Source organism: Cordyceps javanica, chromosome 4, assembly GCF_051103115.1.
Source record: "Cordyceps javanica chromosome 4, complete sequence".
In the NCBI taxonomy this organism is placed as follows: Eukaryota; Fungi; Ascomycota; class Sordariomycetes; order Hypocreales; family Cordycipitaceae; genus Cordyceps; species Cordyceps javanica.
Window position 1 is genome coordinate 845,125 of NC_139298.1, and position 15,417 is coordinate 860,541.

Genomic DNA, 15,417 nt, shown 5'->3' on the forward strand with positions numbered 1-15,417 from the left:
CTGAGGCGAAGCTTGTTCCCAAGAGAGCTAGATCTTGGGCGATTGTGGGGGAGGCAGTGCATGTCTTGGGTGTAAACTTTATTTGTCGCATCGGAAGGGGGAGGGGGGTCGAGCTAGCTAGGGAGCTAGTTGGGTCGAATGAAGAAACATGTCCAAGACTAGAGGGGAGCGGTGACGACAAGAAGGTGAGACGTGTTGCGAGAGAGGCACAAAGGATGCGGTGTGTACGCGTGTGTACGTGCGTGCTGAAGGCGGGAGCAGCGTGACGGGAACGGCTTGACCAATTCATTTAGTTGATAACTAAGTCATGTTTAACGGGCGGTGGGCGCAGTTGGGGAAACCTAAAAAGGTTGATCTTTTTTTTTTTTGAGTCAACGGTCAAGGCAGACAGCTAGGCAGACCAGCCCTGACCAGCTACGGGAGGAAAGGGACGGGACGGGGACAAGAATAAAGAAAAGAGATGAAAGAAAGAGGGGAAAAAAAAAAAGTCACGCAAGCGCTCGTCACTACGTAACCTTTGAAACTTTGAAGGAGGAATGCGAAGAGCCTGTGGCGAGCGCACGTTGCTGATTGACGAGTATTGTGGCTGAGAGAGAGGGAGAGGGAGGGGTGATGGATGTTTCGGTTGTTGGAGTGATGAACCCTGAGATTGTTTGGCATAATGTTTTATTTTATTTTTTGACGGGGGGGAGGCTGGTGGTGTGGCGATGGACAAGGCAGTTGGCAGGCAGGGAAGAAACTAGAGGTGGAGGCGAGACGAGGAGGAAGAGGCCTCCCAGATCGCTGGGACAAAAAAGCCAAGCAACGCGCTAATGAGTAGAGGTAGGCGGCACTGGATTGGGTAGCTGTAGGTAACGGGAAAAGGAAATTGGAAACAATTAATCGAAATAAAATACAATAAAATACAATAAAAGGGACACCTCTTGAACAGAACAAATGCAGCGCCACAGACAAGTAGCTGAAAGGAAGAGGGGACGCTTTTTGTGTACGGCCTGGCAGTGTGGTAAGTACGTAGAATGCAGCACATGGTACAATCAAACGAGATTGAAACAGAATGATGAAGAACAAAAGAAAAGGGAAAAAATATTACTGACATAGGCATACTCTTTATTCCTATTTTTAATTATCCTCTTCTTTCTTCTCTCTCGCTTCCAACAAATAAACTGCCTCGGCTTCAACCAGAGCCCTGCGGCCGGCCACTGAGTAGTACCTACCTGTGTAACAGGCACTAGTAGCTAGGTGCTTTGCTGGGTGCCGGGCTTGTCCAGATTACTTTTTAAGCTATCCCATACCCGCCTCGGTGACAAGGGTGCTGTCCCGCTTGGCAGCGGCACGACGTCACAGGCTGCCTCACGAACCTACCTGGAAAAAAAAAATCCTACTTATTCAAAACATTTTAAAGTGTACGGATACAGATTAAGTACAGATTGCCATCCGCAGCTGTATGGAGTACTCCGTCTACTAAGTATATATGCAAGGACCCAGGGCACAGGCTGTGCTTTTTTTTTTTTTTTTTTTGACGCTGGACAGGGGGTTAAGGAGGGGAAAACAGGTGAGAGTAGGCGTCCTGCACAACCGTCAACGGGGGAAGGGGAGGGACAAGCTTTTTTTTAGGTTCCTCATTTTGATTTTCATTTTTATTCCCAATCTTTCCATTTTGATTATTGTTCGAAGGTACAAGAAAAAAAAGACACTCCTCTGCAAGCAATTAACGAATTAAAAAAAAATGAAAATGAAAAATCACAAGCATCATGCAACAAGCTTTCTTTAGTGGAACCCGTGGCTTGAATCACCACCTGAACAATATGGCGCTAGGCTCCTCCGGGTAATCAGCTAGGGGGGGAGGAGGGGGGGGGACCTTGCAGACGGCGGCTCGATCTTCTTTGGCCTGCTGCTGCTGTCTGACCAGCCCCAAACCAAGCTTCGCTTCCACCTGTTCCATCCTTCTTGCGCCTGCGCCTCCCTTTCCCTCAAATCCAACCCATCCATGACCACGAACCGACTCTCTGATCACCCTCTGGTCTAAAAGTAAAAACCGGCGCATTCTTTTTTTTTTCTTCCTCGTCTCCTTCCCTTCCTCCTCTTTTTCATTCTACTCTTGTTTTTTTTCTTACAACTACAATCTATTGTTGCAATTCTTCCATCCCCCCCCTCCCGTCGTCAAAAAAGGTCCGACCATTGTCGTTTCAGCTCCCCTCCGTTTGCGGTTCTCACCACCACCACACGACCTTGACCAACTATTCACCAACCACGGCAGCCACGACACAAACACTCCATTTGGTTAACCGCAGTGCAGCAATCTTCTCCCCTTCGCCTCTCTCTCTCCGTCTACTTCCAGAAATCACAAAAAAACTGGACACAAGATAGATAGCTACCTTTTGCACCTGGGCAAGCAAAAAGTCGCCAGTTTCTCCGATTTTCTCTCTAGCTAGCCCTTGTATCATCAGGGACAAGATACGAGACTAGAACTGACTAGTATACACACCACACACACGCTACGCATCTCTTCGGGCCGTTGCTACACGTCTCTTTTTTTTTCCTTCTCCATTTCTCTCTCTCCTTCTTTCTTCCCTCACCAAATCGACGAAGCAAAATCAAGAGGTCGGCAACTCGAACCCAAAAAGCAATGGATCCTACCAAACCGGCCAACCACGGCTCTTCGGAGCGTACTCCTCTGCTCAATGGCAATGGCGAGGGCTCCAATGCCGGCGCTCCCGCTGCCCACGCCAGCCACCACCGCCCGGCCAGCGGCTCCAACCTCAAGCACTTCTTCACCAACGCCCGCTACACGCCCGGCACCGACCACGACAGCCTCGTCGTCCGCGGCGCCGCCTACACCTGGCACGTCACCAAGGTGACCCTTCTCAGCAGTATGTTGATACCCCTCCCTACCAGTCAATCGGCGCACCAGGCACAAGAATTGTCAGACTGACCACCACCCACCCTTGACAACAGACTATGTCAACTTTCTCCTCGTCATGGTTCCCATTGGCATCGCCGCCGGCATGCTCAAATGGAGCGCCACCGCCATCTTTACCCTCAACTTTCTCGCCATCATCCCCCTAGCCGCCGTCCTGTCCTTTGCCACCGAGGAAATCTCCATCAAGCTCGGCGACGCCCTCGGCGGCCTGCTCAATGCCACTTTTGGCAACGCTGTGGAACTGATTGTATGCCCGTCCCTCCCCGCACCTCTTCAATTGGACACCAGGCCATGCCACCCTCCCCGATTCTTGACTAACAATTACCCAGGTCAGCATTGTCGCCCTCCGCGACGGCCAGATTGAAGTTGTCCAGTCCTCTATGCTCGGCTCCATCCTCTCCAACCTGCTGCTCGTCATGGGCATGTGCTTCCTCTTTGGCGGCCTCGCCCACCGCGGTACCAACGGCAACGGTAGTGAGCAAGTCTTTTCCGCCGCTGTCGCCCAGACTACTTGCTCCCTCATGGCGCTCTCATCCGCCTCGCTCGTCCTCCCCGCCGCTGTACGCTTTGCCTCACCCTTGTCTGCCATCATGGTCCCGTCTTTTGCTAACATTGATCTGTAGCTTTACGCCGTCATGGATCAAAACGGCTCCACCGCCAAGCGCGAATCTATCCTCGTCTTCTCCCGTGGAACTGCCGTTATCCTGCTGCTCCTCTACGTTCTCTACCTCATTTTCCAGCTTCGCACCCACAGCAACCTCTTTGACCCCGAGTCCCAGGCCAACACCGCCACCACCGCCACCACCGCCACCACCGATGACGAGACCACCCAGACCCCTGAAACGGAAGCTGCCGCGGCGGAAGAGGAGGAGCCTGTCATGGGTCCCATTGCCGCTCTCGGTGTCCTCGTCGTCGTCACCGTTCTGGTCGCCATCTGCGCCGATTACCTTGTCGGCAGCATTGACGACATTGTCGCCTCCACCAACATGAGCAAGGCATTCATTGGTCTCATCCTTCTCCCGATTGTTGGCAACGCCGCCGAACACGTCACGGCCGTCGTTGTCGCCGTTCGAAACAAGATGGATCTCGCTATGGGTGTGGCCATCGGCTCCAGTATCCAGATTGCTCTTGGTGTCACCCCCTTCTTGGTCATTGTCGGCTGGATCATGAACAAGGACATGACGCTGCGCTTCGAGACATGTAAGTTGCACCCCGTAAATGCAGATAGGCCGACAAGAATGATTGACTAACACACATGCAGTCCAAACAGTCTCATTTGCCGTCTCGGTTCTTGTTGTTACGTACACCGTTCAGGACGGCAAGTCAAATTACCTCGAAGGTGCCATGTTGATTGGTCTCTACACCATCATCGCCGTGGCCTTTTATGCTACTCCCGGTGATGCTATAGATTCTGCCATGAGTTTCATTACTCGCAACTAAGCATTCACCCTGTACCATACACCTTTTATTGGGGCCCAGGGCAAATAGGAGAAGAAAAAAAAAACTGGCAAGAATTGGGCGATGCGAATCACGGAGAATATCAGCTTTGCCTGATTGGAGTTTAGGCGTGGGCCAACTTTGGGCCTTGTTTTGGCCCCGACGGCGTTTCCTTGACCGTACCTTGTTTTCATTTGTTTCGTATGAGCGCATTCCTGTACTACTACTATTTCATTGGCGAATTGGTACTACATGATAATTAATCACTTGATAAGACACTTGACCCACTCCTGGATTTCTGAAATTCAACGCATTGATTGTGGTTGATCGTGACAGCCATTTATACAATAATCAAGCGTCATGCTGAGACGTGAAGTTTTTGTATTTAAAATGTACCCATTCGATATGGGAAAAAATGGAACAACATCCCTTGGGCCAAATGATGCCAACAGAGCGATTCCATGATATGCCAATAAATATGAAAAGATGAGAACGTCGAGGATGATGAGCAAGGCAGGGAGAAAAAAAGGGGGTGAATAAGTCGTAGGACCGACTCCGATACCACCAGCCCGCACTCGGACTGTGAAATGTTTCCTGACCGACCACATAAGTCCCTGGCTATCTTGTCGGCTTCGACATGGGCGTGATGATGCCCTGCTTCATCAGCACTCTCGGCTTGGTGCTCGCCTGGAACGTCTCCTTGGTCATCCACTCGGGCCCGACGGGCAGGCGCAGCGAGCGCTCGTACTGCTCCCTCGACTCGAACGGGTGCGGCAGCTGTGAGGCCCGGTACAAGTTGTTCTGTTTTGATTGAAATACGAGAGAAAAAACCTGGTTAGCTAAAAAAAAAAAAAAGAAAAAAAAAAAAGGAAGAAAGACTGAATGACAAGACGAGGAAAAGAGAGGGAGTGAGAGACGGAGAGAAGAGAAAGACAGGGAGAATGAGAAGGGAAGAGAGAGAGAAAACATACCTTTTTGATGCGCTTCTCGTTTATCATCACCTTGGCCAGCTTGGCATCCTTGCGGTCCTTGGGCTTGACGACGCCCTCCACCTTGGTCAGGAAGCGGCCCGTGTTGCGCTTCTGCTCGCGGCGGCTGACGCCCTCGCCGACCCAGGCGCCCCAGCCGGGCAGCGTCGTGTCGACGACCCGGTCGTCGTCGTCGGCCGCCGCCGCCGCCTTTTCCCGCGCAAAGTCGCCCACCACGTCCTCGCCGGCAAAGGCGCGCGCCACGAGCGCCTGGTCGCGCACGGCCATCGGCAGGTGCTGGTCGGCGTCGGAGTCGGAGTCGGCGTCGGATTCATCGGCACTTTTAGCGGCGGCGGCGGCGGTGGTGGTGCTACGCTTTGTCGAGTCGGCGGACGGCTTGGGTTTAGACTTGGGCTTGCCGGCCACGGCAATGTGCTCGTTGAGTTCCAGGTCCTCGGCGCCTCGCGCGCTCTTGGACTTGCTGCGCCGCGAGTCGCCCCGTGACCACGCACCGCCGGTCGTCGTGGCTGTGGCGGTTTCCGCAGCGGGGGCCGCCCAAGCCGAGTTGGCGGATTGGCTCGGCGCGGATGTGGTGATGACAACGTCGTCGTCGTCGTCATCTCCGTCGCCATCGTCGTGTGCTGGCATGCGAGCCATTTTTTTCTGCTTCTTGGACAGGTCAACGGCGACCAGCTTCATCTTGGCGCTGGCATCGCCGTACGTTCGACGACCGACTTCGCCGGCCGCAGATTCGTCCGAGCCGCTGGCCTCGTCGCCGTCGAGCTCCTTTCGGATGTCCTTGATCAACTGGTCGTTTTCTTGCTTGCGTGCCGCCTCCGCCTTCTGCATAAACTTCATCGCCATGAGCTTGGACTGCGGCTCGCCGTCGTCCTGCTCTAGCTCCCTCAGCTGTTGGCGCAGCTTCGCGCCTCCGGCACCCTCGTCGCTGTCGCTGCCCGAGCTGCTCGTAGCATCCGAGTCGTCGCCGTCGTCGTCGCCACCTGCGCCGCCACGCTTGCCCTCCTTTCGGCGCCGCAGCTCCTCGTCTCGTCGCGCCATCTCCGTCAGGCCAGTCCGGAAGTCGTCATCCCAGACGGCCCTCTTCGTCTTGTTGCCCAGCTTGGCCCACTTGCTGTCCTTGTGACGCTGGCCGACGCGTTCCAGCGCGCGGCGGCGATCCTGCGCCTCGCGCTCCGCCTCCGAGTCCAGCTCGCCGGCCTCTTCCATGGCCTCCTTGGTGGCGAGCTCGTCGCGTTCCCTCTCCTTGCGGTGCACGCGGTGGTAGGCCTTGCTCTTGATCTTCTTGATGCGCTTGGCGCGCTTGGCTTCTCTCGAGTTGAGCTCGCGCTCCAGGCGTCGTCTGTTGAGGGCTTCCCGCTTGGACAGTTCGTTGCCCTCCTCGTCATATTCTACCTTCTTGGGCTTCTCGGGCTTCTCCATGCTGAGGCCGCTCTGCTCCATGATGGACATGATGGTGGATTCCAGCTCGTTGGCGGGTTTAGCGGTCGATAGCGGCTGAATCTCCGAGCGATCGATACCAGCATCCGCAGCGTTCTCGGGTAGGGGGAACACGAGGTGCTCCGCGCGACGGTTGTGCTTGACAGTCTCTGTCCAGCGGTCAAGGGTCTTATTGGTCGTCTCGTAAGCGGCGCTGCGGTCTAGACGGCCCTGTTCTCGTCGGGAGAGGGGCACGTCCAGCTTCTTCGCTGCACCCGGTCGCTTTTCCTTTTCTTCCTTGTTCATAAGCTTGACTGACTTGCGCATGAGCGGGTCATTGAGACCTGACAGGCCGAGGTCGCCAAAGCTAATCTTTTGCTTGGAGGAGGGCTTGTCGTCGGCAGCCTCCTCCTCTCCCCCGTAGCCGGAGATGAGACCCTGCAAAGCGTTTAGCTTTTCGGGGTCAGCTTCCTCTCCACCTTCGTCATCGCTGTCATCCTCCTCCTCCTCGTCTTCGTCGGAGCCATCTATATCGTCGGAGTCGGAGTCGGAGTCGTCCTGACTGCCTTCGTCCTCGTCAGAGTCCTCTTCAAATTGGTCCAAGGCAGTCGCCAAGTCAATAGCTTCGTCACCAAGAGTTTGTCCTTCGTCGTCATTCGAATCGTCGTCAGAGTCGTCGTCCTGAACATGGCGGTTAAAATCATGCGCGTGGCCTTCAAACTCATAATTTACCCACCTTGGTCCTGGAGTTGCTGCCGCGGAATTGGTATTCTTCAAACTTTTCATTATCGCTGTCGCCAAAAGCATCGTCACTTTCAATTTCAGAGTCCTCGTCGTCTTCAGCCATGCCGCCCAGCTGCCACTCGTTGCCTTCACTGTCACTGCCATACTCGGCATCCCCGTTCTGGGCACGAGCTGGCCGTTTCGCCTTTTTCCTCGTGGGCTCTTCGTCCTCATCCTCATCTTCGTCGTCGTTGTCGTCCCGCCCATGCTTCCGCTCAATTTCTGCGTCCAGCTCGCGAGCACGGGGCGTCTTTTTTATTCTGGTGGGGTACTGCTCCGAGGCTGTGTTGAAAGCATTCAGTGCGCTCTTTTGTGATCGCGACTTTGATCTTTTTATAGTTTTTGTCTTGGGAGCCGCCAGGAGCGGCCTCCCGTGTGATTGACGTCCAGGCATGCCGATGGTGCGTAGGGATACCGAATGTGATGTACTTTCGTAGCCGTAACAAAGTCCACCGGCTCCATCGCAAAGCCCATTGTCGACATTTCATTTTTCTGCCGCGGAAAATTTTGGCGGTGAGAAAGCTGTTAGTGCTGGTGGGGAGCACCCACAGCGTCGGTGCCTATCAGCGCCGTGTATTTGAGTTCGGCCAGGCGAGAGTGTCCGAGTTCCGCGACAGGCCAGGGACTTCTTTTAGCGGCTGCCCTGCTGCCAACTGAACCTGGAGACATCACGCCATTTACTTTTTATACATCGCAGACCGTTGAACAGCTGGCCCGTATCGCCACGAGCGACAATGTCGGCCTTTCTGCCTGCCTTTCGACGGGTTGCCTTCAGGGCCCCGTCTAGGTTCTTTGTCTGCAACCAATGCCTGCGACAACCTCCTCGAGCAGCGCCGCCGTCGCGCATTCTCAGCGCCGCCCAGTCACGATTTTTCGTCGCCAACGCCACGGGACCTGTCAATACGTTGGCCGCCGAGGCTTCTAGCACCGCCGCAAACGCCTCCGCGCAGGCCAAGTACGTCTTTCCCAAGACTACCTCCAAGGCCGTCGGCTACTGGCTCATTGGTAGCGCCGTCAGCGTCTTCGGCATCGTCGTGTGGGGGGGCTTGACTAGATTGACAGAGTCTGGGTATGTTGTACAACCCTTAACACTCAATAGAGCTCATAGCCTTACTGACGTCGACACAGTCTGAGCATTACGGAGTGGAAACCCGTGACGGGATCGATGCCACCGAGAAACCAGCAGGATTGGGAAGCCGAGTTCGAATTGTACCGCGCATCACCCGAGTACAAGATTCTAAACCCCCACATGACGCTCGACGAGTTCAAAAAGATTTATTTTATGGAATGGAGCCACAGACTTTGGGGCCGTGTCATTGGCATGAGTTTTGTACTGCCAACCCTCTACTTTATGGCTCGCCGTCGCGTCTCTGCCAAGATGGCTGTCAACCTGCTCGGTATCTCGTCTCTGATTGGCTTTCAGGGCTTCATCGGCTGGTGGATGGTCAAGTCGGGCCTCAAGGATGACCTGTTTGCCGAGGGGTCACACCCCCGCGTCTCCCAGTACCGCCTGACGGCGCACCTTGGCACCGCCTTCATCTGCTACTCCTGGATGCTTCTGTCCGGCCTGGCCGTGCTTCGCGCGCGGCGCATGGCCGCCAACCCGCAGGCCGCCCTTGAGGCCATCAAGGCCATCAACAATCCTGTCCTCGCCAACTTTCGCCGCACCGTCCTCGGTGTTACCGCTCTCATCTTTGTCACCGCCATGTCTGGTGCGCTGGTCGCCGGCCTCGACGCCGGTCTCATCTACAACGAATTCCCCAAAATGGGCCTGGGCCTCACCCCTCCCGCCTCGGAGCTCTGGGACAAGTTCTACGCGCGTCGCCAGGATGGGTCGGACCTGTGGTGGCGCAACATGCTCGAGAACCCCAGCACCGTGCAGATGGACCACCGCATCCTCGCGGTGAGCACCTTTTGCGCCATCCTTTCCCTGTTTGTCTACTCCCGACGCGGCCGCGTCGGTGCTGCACTGCCCAAAAGTGCCCGAAAAGGCGCCCTCGGTCTCGTGCACCTCGTCTGCATGCAGGTCGCGCTCGGAATCACCACCCTCATATACATGGTGCCTATTCCTCTGGGGGCCGCCCATCAGGCCGGCAGTCTCGCAGTGCTGTCCGGCGCGCTCGTTTTGGCGCACCGCCTTCACGTGCCAAAGTCCACCGTCCGCGCCCTGGAGCAGAAGCTTAAGCACATGAAGCCTCAATAATTCCGGGTGGGAAGGAAGGGCTTGATCAAAGCCTGTCCCCGATTAAAAAAATTCAACATCTACACACACACACACAATCATTTCTGTAACAACAAAGCCACGCTGGCAAGATCAAAAGTGCTAGCACCATGATGCTAATCGTCTGTACTCATCTCAATACTTCTTCTGTATAAAAAAATAGTCTTGTTTTTAGACTTTGGTCAGAGAAAACACATCAAACACATAATATTACTTGAAAAAGAGATCAAAATTAAACATGAGAAATTATGATTGATTTCGTATGAACACATCACCGGCACTGATGCAGCACCGTAAAAGTCGTAGTCGTTACAAGATTTTGTGCCACGGGGTGGCCGAATTCACAAAGCGCCAGAGTACCTTGCAATGAGAAAAAAAAAGAAAGCAGGGGCATTTTATGCTCCAAGACCACCATTTTGATACTGTATCGTCAATTACTCTTTTTTTTTTCTTTCGCTCATTATTGCCTTTTCTTTTCCTCGGTTTTTTTTTTCATACTCTGCGCCTCGTCACTCCATGTACATGTCACCTCGCACGCCTTGCATAGCCATGCCAATCTCCTGCATCGCATTCGTCGGCATCGTCATGCCCAAATCAGGCATCGAGCGACTCACGGGCATGGCGGTGCGAGAGGCTGGGCTGGCGCTAGCATTGGGCATCATGAAGCGCATATCTCCGGCGCTCTGTTGGGCCTGAGCACGTGTTCTTGGCACATCGAGTTGGGCTTGCTGTTGCATGGGAGCCTGCGGCTGCTTCATAGGGGAAGCACTCATCATAGCAAAGCTGTCGTCGTCTTCCATCTCCGCGTCCGCATCTTCATCCGCATCGGCGTCGTGATCGCTCGTCTCGGCGACAGATGGCGGGGCAGTGTTGGTGGCTGACTGCGTCATTTGCTCGCTCTCTTGGTCATTCGTGCTTGCGACGGAGAGTCGCTTCTCTTGAAGGGGTCCGGGCTGCGGAGTAGTCTCCGACACTGATGCCTTCTGGGATCTCGTTTGCTGGGATTGGGCCGGGCTTACCGCACTACCCGACGCAGCAGGGCTTTCGGGCGGCTCTAGAGGTTTCTGCGCGCTCATGCCCGAAGAAGAGACCCTGCTAGAAGTGATGACACTCTTCCATCGACCAATTGACCTTGCAACAACAGTAGCAAGATCAAACTGGCGGTCTTCCACATCAAATCCGATGCTCTTGGCACCCCTGACTCCAGCCCCATAGGCCTTTGCAATTAAATCTCGATCTACGTGGAATGTGGTAGGTGAGAGGAGCTTGAACTCGCGGGGCTGCTGCAGACGGTTTAACTGGTCGATCTGGCTCTTCAGATTGGTGTTCTCCTGCCTGAGGCGATGTTGCTCATCTTTGCCCTTGTCAAGGTCCTTTTGCTTTCTGCCGACGCCACGAGCCAGTTCCAGCACCCAAAGTTCGTTTCGGCGTTGCTCCGGAAGTGACTGCCACGCTGCAAAGGCAGACTGCAGATGCTCTGTGACTTGTTTCTCAAGAGTGACGGCAGCACGCTCTGCCTTTTGGACAGCGTCACGAACATTCCAGGCGGACTTCCCAGTCGGCAGCATGATCAATTCTTCCGTAACGGCCGTAGTGGCGGAAGCACATGTGATTTTCCAGGCTTTAAAGGCTTCATCAAAGTACGCCTCAAGGGCGGTGAATTCGCGCTGGCCTGGGGACTGGACAGACCATGACGTCGAAGTGGCGTGTTGGGTTGACGAAAAGAGTGTGGGCGGCGGTTTCAGGCATTGCAAGGTGAGGGCCGGGAAATCCAGTGATAAAGGGTCAAAATCGAAAGGATTGGAGCTATTGTCAATTTCTTGCCTACGATTTGATACCTGGTCAGTAACAGGGCAGGGGTCGGCCGCGACAGGGGCGCATACTTTGCAGATCTCCAAGAGCCGATAATTTCTCGCAGAGCCAATTCGGCGGCTCGGGCTGTGTCCATGGCATCTGCCAATTTCTGCTTCATGTCGAACTGAGCTTTTTGGACCAGTTGCTTGCTGGCCGTTCGTCCGGCGGCTGGACGTTTGGCAGTTTCCGTGCCTGGCTCGCCGTCGGCGGAGGTCTTGGGCGGTATGTCGTTGATGACACCAGTGGCCTCCCACCTGGGAGTATAAGGAAACTTGCTCAATGTCGAATCGACGGCATACTGTCCGTCCTTGGGTATCTGAGCTGGCCCGACGATTTCAGGATTCGAAGCTGTGCGCGTCTTCCTCTTGGAGACTCGTGGTGTTCCTGTAGGAGTACCGCTGAATTCTCGCCTAGTGCCGCCAATGGAGCCCCGTGGCTGTCGTCTGGTGATACCGCCGCGGAGTTTTCTAATTTCGTCGACAACATGGATACCGTCGGGGGCTTTTGGGTTCTTGTCTTTGATATAAAGATCGAGGTGTCGGCCGAGGGAAGAAGACGTGAAGGCCTGGCCACAGAAGGGGCAGTTCTTGTCTTTGGGAGCGCCGAGCTTGGGGGTGCCAGCGTCAGGGGTCCCAACGGACGGCGAAGCCATGTTCGCAGACGGGCAGCCAACCAATGCGAGGAGCAAATGACGGGTGCAAGACTTGCTCTCGGTGTCAAGCAGAGCAAGTGTATGCAAGACTGACTACAAGTCGGTGCCTCTCGAGACGGCGTACTCGCGCAGCTCCTCGGCTGGAGCAGTGGCTGCTAGGATCATAAGGAGAGCAGGGCGGATATTGGAGATGGAGAGACGGGTTGGCTGGATCTGGGCACGATTGGACAAGTGTGAAAAGGCAGAGTGGCAGGCGGTGTATGGGATGAAGCCGCAAAAAGGCGAAAAAGGCAAGAAGGCGAAAGGCGAAAGGCAAAACGACAGGTAACGAACGTCGGGAGGTCGAAATCCTCCAATGGCTAGTATATACAAGGCGGCGGGCAGAGGCTAGGGAAGGTAGCGAGTGAACGTGAGTATCAGGCAATGTCCTAGGCCGTGACAAGAATGAATCCTCCAACAGCTGTTGCCCTCGACAAGAAGAAAGAAAAGGAACGGAAAGAAGCGCGAGAGAGATGGAAGGAGAGGAGGTTTGCCGTAAGTCTTGTTTAATTATTTTTTTTTCTCCTCAAATAATGACTCCGGGTCAGGGGTGGAACCTCTCGGGGCGCAAAATGGGCCGCGCCATATCGGCCCCCTCCTCGACGTCCAGCACAAATGCAGCTAATGAAGCACTGGACCAAAAAAAAAAAATCAAAGAAAGAAAAAAAAAAATGAAAAGACTACAAGCAGGCGCTACTTGCCAGAACTTACCCAAAAGGACACTACCAAAGCCGCATTAGTGAAGCTCCCTCGAGAGACGGACCAGCTGGGTAGATGGGAAGCGGGAGCATGGCGAGCGATGTCTCTGTTTGCCGGTGCGGGTGCGATCATGGATAATGCCCTACAATAATAGGTCAAAAGTTGTACCAACAAGCAAGTCCTCACTCCTCCGTATCTCCATCTCCTGCACGTTGCCGGTCTGGCCCTGGCCGCCGCCTCATTTGGCCAGCGGTACATACATATCAAGTGGGAGTCGGTAAAAAGGCGTGCATGCATACATACATGCACGCATGGTCACGAAAACAGGCCGCCGTGTTTATTATGCCTCGTTACGCAGCACGCTCCCTCTGTTGATGCGGCTGGCATGTTCTGTCCTCTCGTATGCCACATTGCTACGGATTACGTTGATACCGATGATCATTAGCTGCAAGCCTAGGTATCTGTAGGTATCTGCTGATATCCGCAACGCTGCCGGCCCGACCAGGCGTGACATCTGCCTAGGTAGGTGCCTCTCTGCCTCGATACACGCACAGCCTTGCGGCTTGTTGTTGGCGGCGCCTTGCACATCGTGACATGACCTGCCTCACAGCAGAGACATGCATCCTTCTGAGCGACGCTTTCCGATCATCTCTACTTACCGGTACCTGTTCAACTCGCATGAGAGCATGCCACACGTTGGACGCCCTTTCCGGCCCCCATTCGCCCCGGCATTTTGAAAGCTCTGCAAGTCGTGGATGCTGGCCGTCCCCATCGCCCGTCCTCAAACGAACCCGACTAGCTGGACCGCGATTTCTGGCCTGGCCAGGCACTAGGGCTGCTTGCTTGCGACATCGATAAGCCACATGCCTGGCCTGCAGCTTGCTTATATTGCAATTAAAAGAAGCGAGCCATACGCAGCAGGCCCGCCAGCGTGGCTGATCGCCAGTGCCTGGCCCCGACCTCGTCGACCCTCCGATCACAAGGCCATTCCTTATGTTGCCTCCCTCTCCGGCCCAGCTTCCCATTCGTGTCTGTCTGCAACAAGGCACAGCTCACATTGCGAGTGGACCGCGGACGGACCACGTATACATACTAAGTAGATTGCCTTTGGCTGGCCTGGCAAATAACGACGTTTGTTCGGAAAGCCACCCCGCACCTCTTTGTCACTGCGGCGCTGACAATAATAGACGGAAAGCCACCCTTGACAACAGCAAATGGCTTATTATTAAACGACAGCGCACAAGAACAAGCCGCCCGTTGAACCAGGAGCAGCCGCTAGGCGGGGCCCCTCTCCCAGCCTGACACCCGCCAGTCGCCGATCGCCCCCGGCCATTCGCCAACCCTCCACAACCAAGTCATCAATCAACCTTTCTCAGGCAGGGCATGCCATTCTCGTTCCGTCTTTCCTGCCGTCGACACTCTCATGCGTACGCCATGACCTTGAACAAGTCTATCAATCACACCTTGTCTTGCTCTGCCACCTCCTAATCTTCCACATCATATGGTAGAGAGCAAGGCTGCCCCGACCGTGTCCCTAGAACGAGTTGGTACATGCACCTACATGCGAGCTGCATGCTGGTAATTTGCTGCACCTGCACTTGCAGGCCCTGCCTGCATAGGGGCCGGGATGGCCAGGACTGAGCCCTCAAAGCAGAGTCCAGCCTTCCCTTAGTTATCTGACAAGGGGTCGACGCCCCTCCCTATGCGAGTTACAACTAATAAACCCATTGGATGGGGGCAGCTTGCAGAGAGACGGATATTCCAATGTCAAAACACGTCTGTCTAGACGTGATCAGTGTCCTGGCCGCGGCCAACGACGGCAGTGCGGGAGTTGAGCCAAGTGCAATACAAACCCCAAACCCCGTATACGGACATGGTTCGAACACGAGTTAATTGAACAGCACGACCCTGTTCTCTTCATACTCAGTGCTGCTTTCCCTCGTCTGTATGACTATCCGTACGCTACTAACATATAGCAGACAGTGTCCTAGCTGCGCTATGACGATACTAGGCCGCACCATTCGGTATTAATTGGCATGTAATTGCCTCAAGGCAGGTTCTTTTGAAGAGGATGGGCAGGCTATCTCCAACATCACATTGATGAATCCAACCGGCACTAATGTGTACTACAATGGTCATTGCATGCTGCACTTTACGTCAACGAAGCAAATCGACCCCTGGTCGGACTGGTACCTTTGGTACAGGTTACGATTAGCTCGGTGCAACATTTCTGGTGTGTACGCCGCGCGAGGCTGCGTTGAAATGCCGCACAAGAAAGCGGCATGACGGAACTGCGGAGAGCGTGTGCCGGAAATGTTCCTTTCTTCTACCGCTCGTCTTGCCGTGTTCTTTAATGCGTTTTAAAGGCCAAGTTCATGAAGCGGTTGACCCATCTCAGCACAACACG

General features: G+C 54.6%; 4 protein-coding genes across 4 annotated transcripts; 2 read left to right on the forward strand and 2 right to left on the reverse strand.

Moving 5' to 3' along the window:
- Positions 1 to 2,626: 2,626 nt before the first annotated feature.
- On the forward strand, positions 2,627 to 4,360 carry V2A60_006158 (Sodium/calcium exchanger protein-domain-containing protein; the record flags this gene model as incomplete). The annotated part of the gene is made up of 5 exons (XM_083257455.1): positions 2,627 to 2,870; positions 2,956 to 3,167; positions 3,250 to 3,480; positions 3,544 to 4,120; positions 4,182 to 4,360. 5 exons carry the CDS (start codon positions 2,627 to 2,629, stop codon positions 4,358 to 4,360), a joined length of 1,443 nt encoding a protein of 480 aa, XP_083113581.1.
- Positions 4,361 to 4,975: 615 nt separating this feature from the next.
- V2A60_006159 (Utp14 protein-domain-containing protein) lies at positions 4,976 to 7,939 on the reverse strand (the record flags this gene model as incomplete). The annotated part of the gene is made up of 3 exons (XM_083257456.1): positions 4,976 to 5,158; positions 5,329 to 7,443; positions 7,499 to 7,939. The coding sequence occupies 3 exons, from the start codon at positions 7,937 to 7,939 to the stop codon at positions 4,976 to 4,978; spliced, it is 2,739 nt and encodes a 912-aa protein (XP_083113582.1).
- A 340-nt stretch (positions 7,940 to 8,279) lies between these two features.
- On the forward strand, positions 8,280 to 9,748 carry V2A60_006160 (cytochrome oxidase assembly protein-domain-containing protein; the record flags this gene model as incomplete). Its single annotated transcript, XM_083257457.1, has 2 exons — positions 8,280 to 8,614; positions 8,674 to 9,748. The coding sequence occupies 2 exons, from the start codon at positions 8,280 to 8,282 to the stop codon at positions 9,746 to 9,748; spliced, it is 1,410 nt and encodes a 469-aa protein (XP_083113583.1).
- A 527-nt stretch (positions 9,749 to 10,275) lies between these two features.
- On the reverse strand, positions 10,276 to 12,272 carry V2A60_006161 (uncharacterized protein; the record flags this gene model as incomplete). The annotated part of the gene is made up of 2 exons (XM_083257458.1): positions 10,276 to 11,590; positions 11,650 to 12,272. The coding sequence occupies 2 exons, from the start codon at positions 12,270 to 12,272 to the stop codon at positions 10,276 to 10,278; spliced, it is 1,938 nt and encodes a 645-aa protein (XP_083113584.1).
- Between the last annotated feature and the right edge of the window lie 3,145 nt (positions 12,273 to 15,417).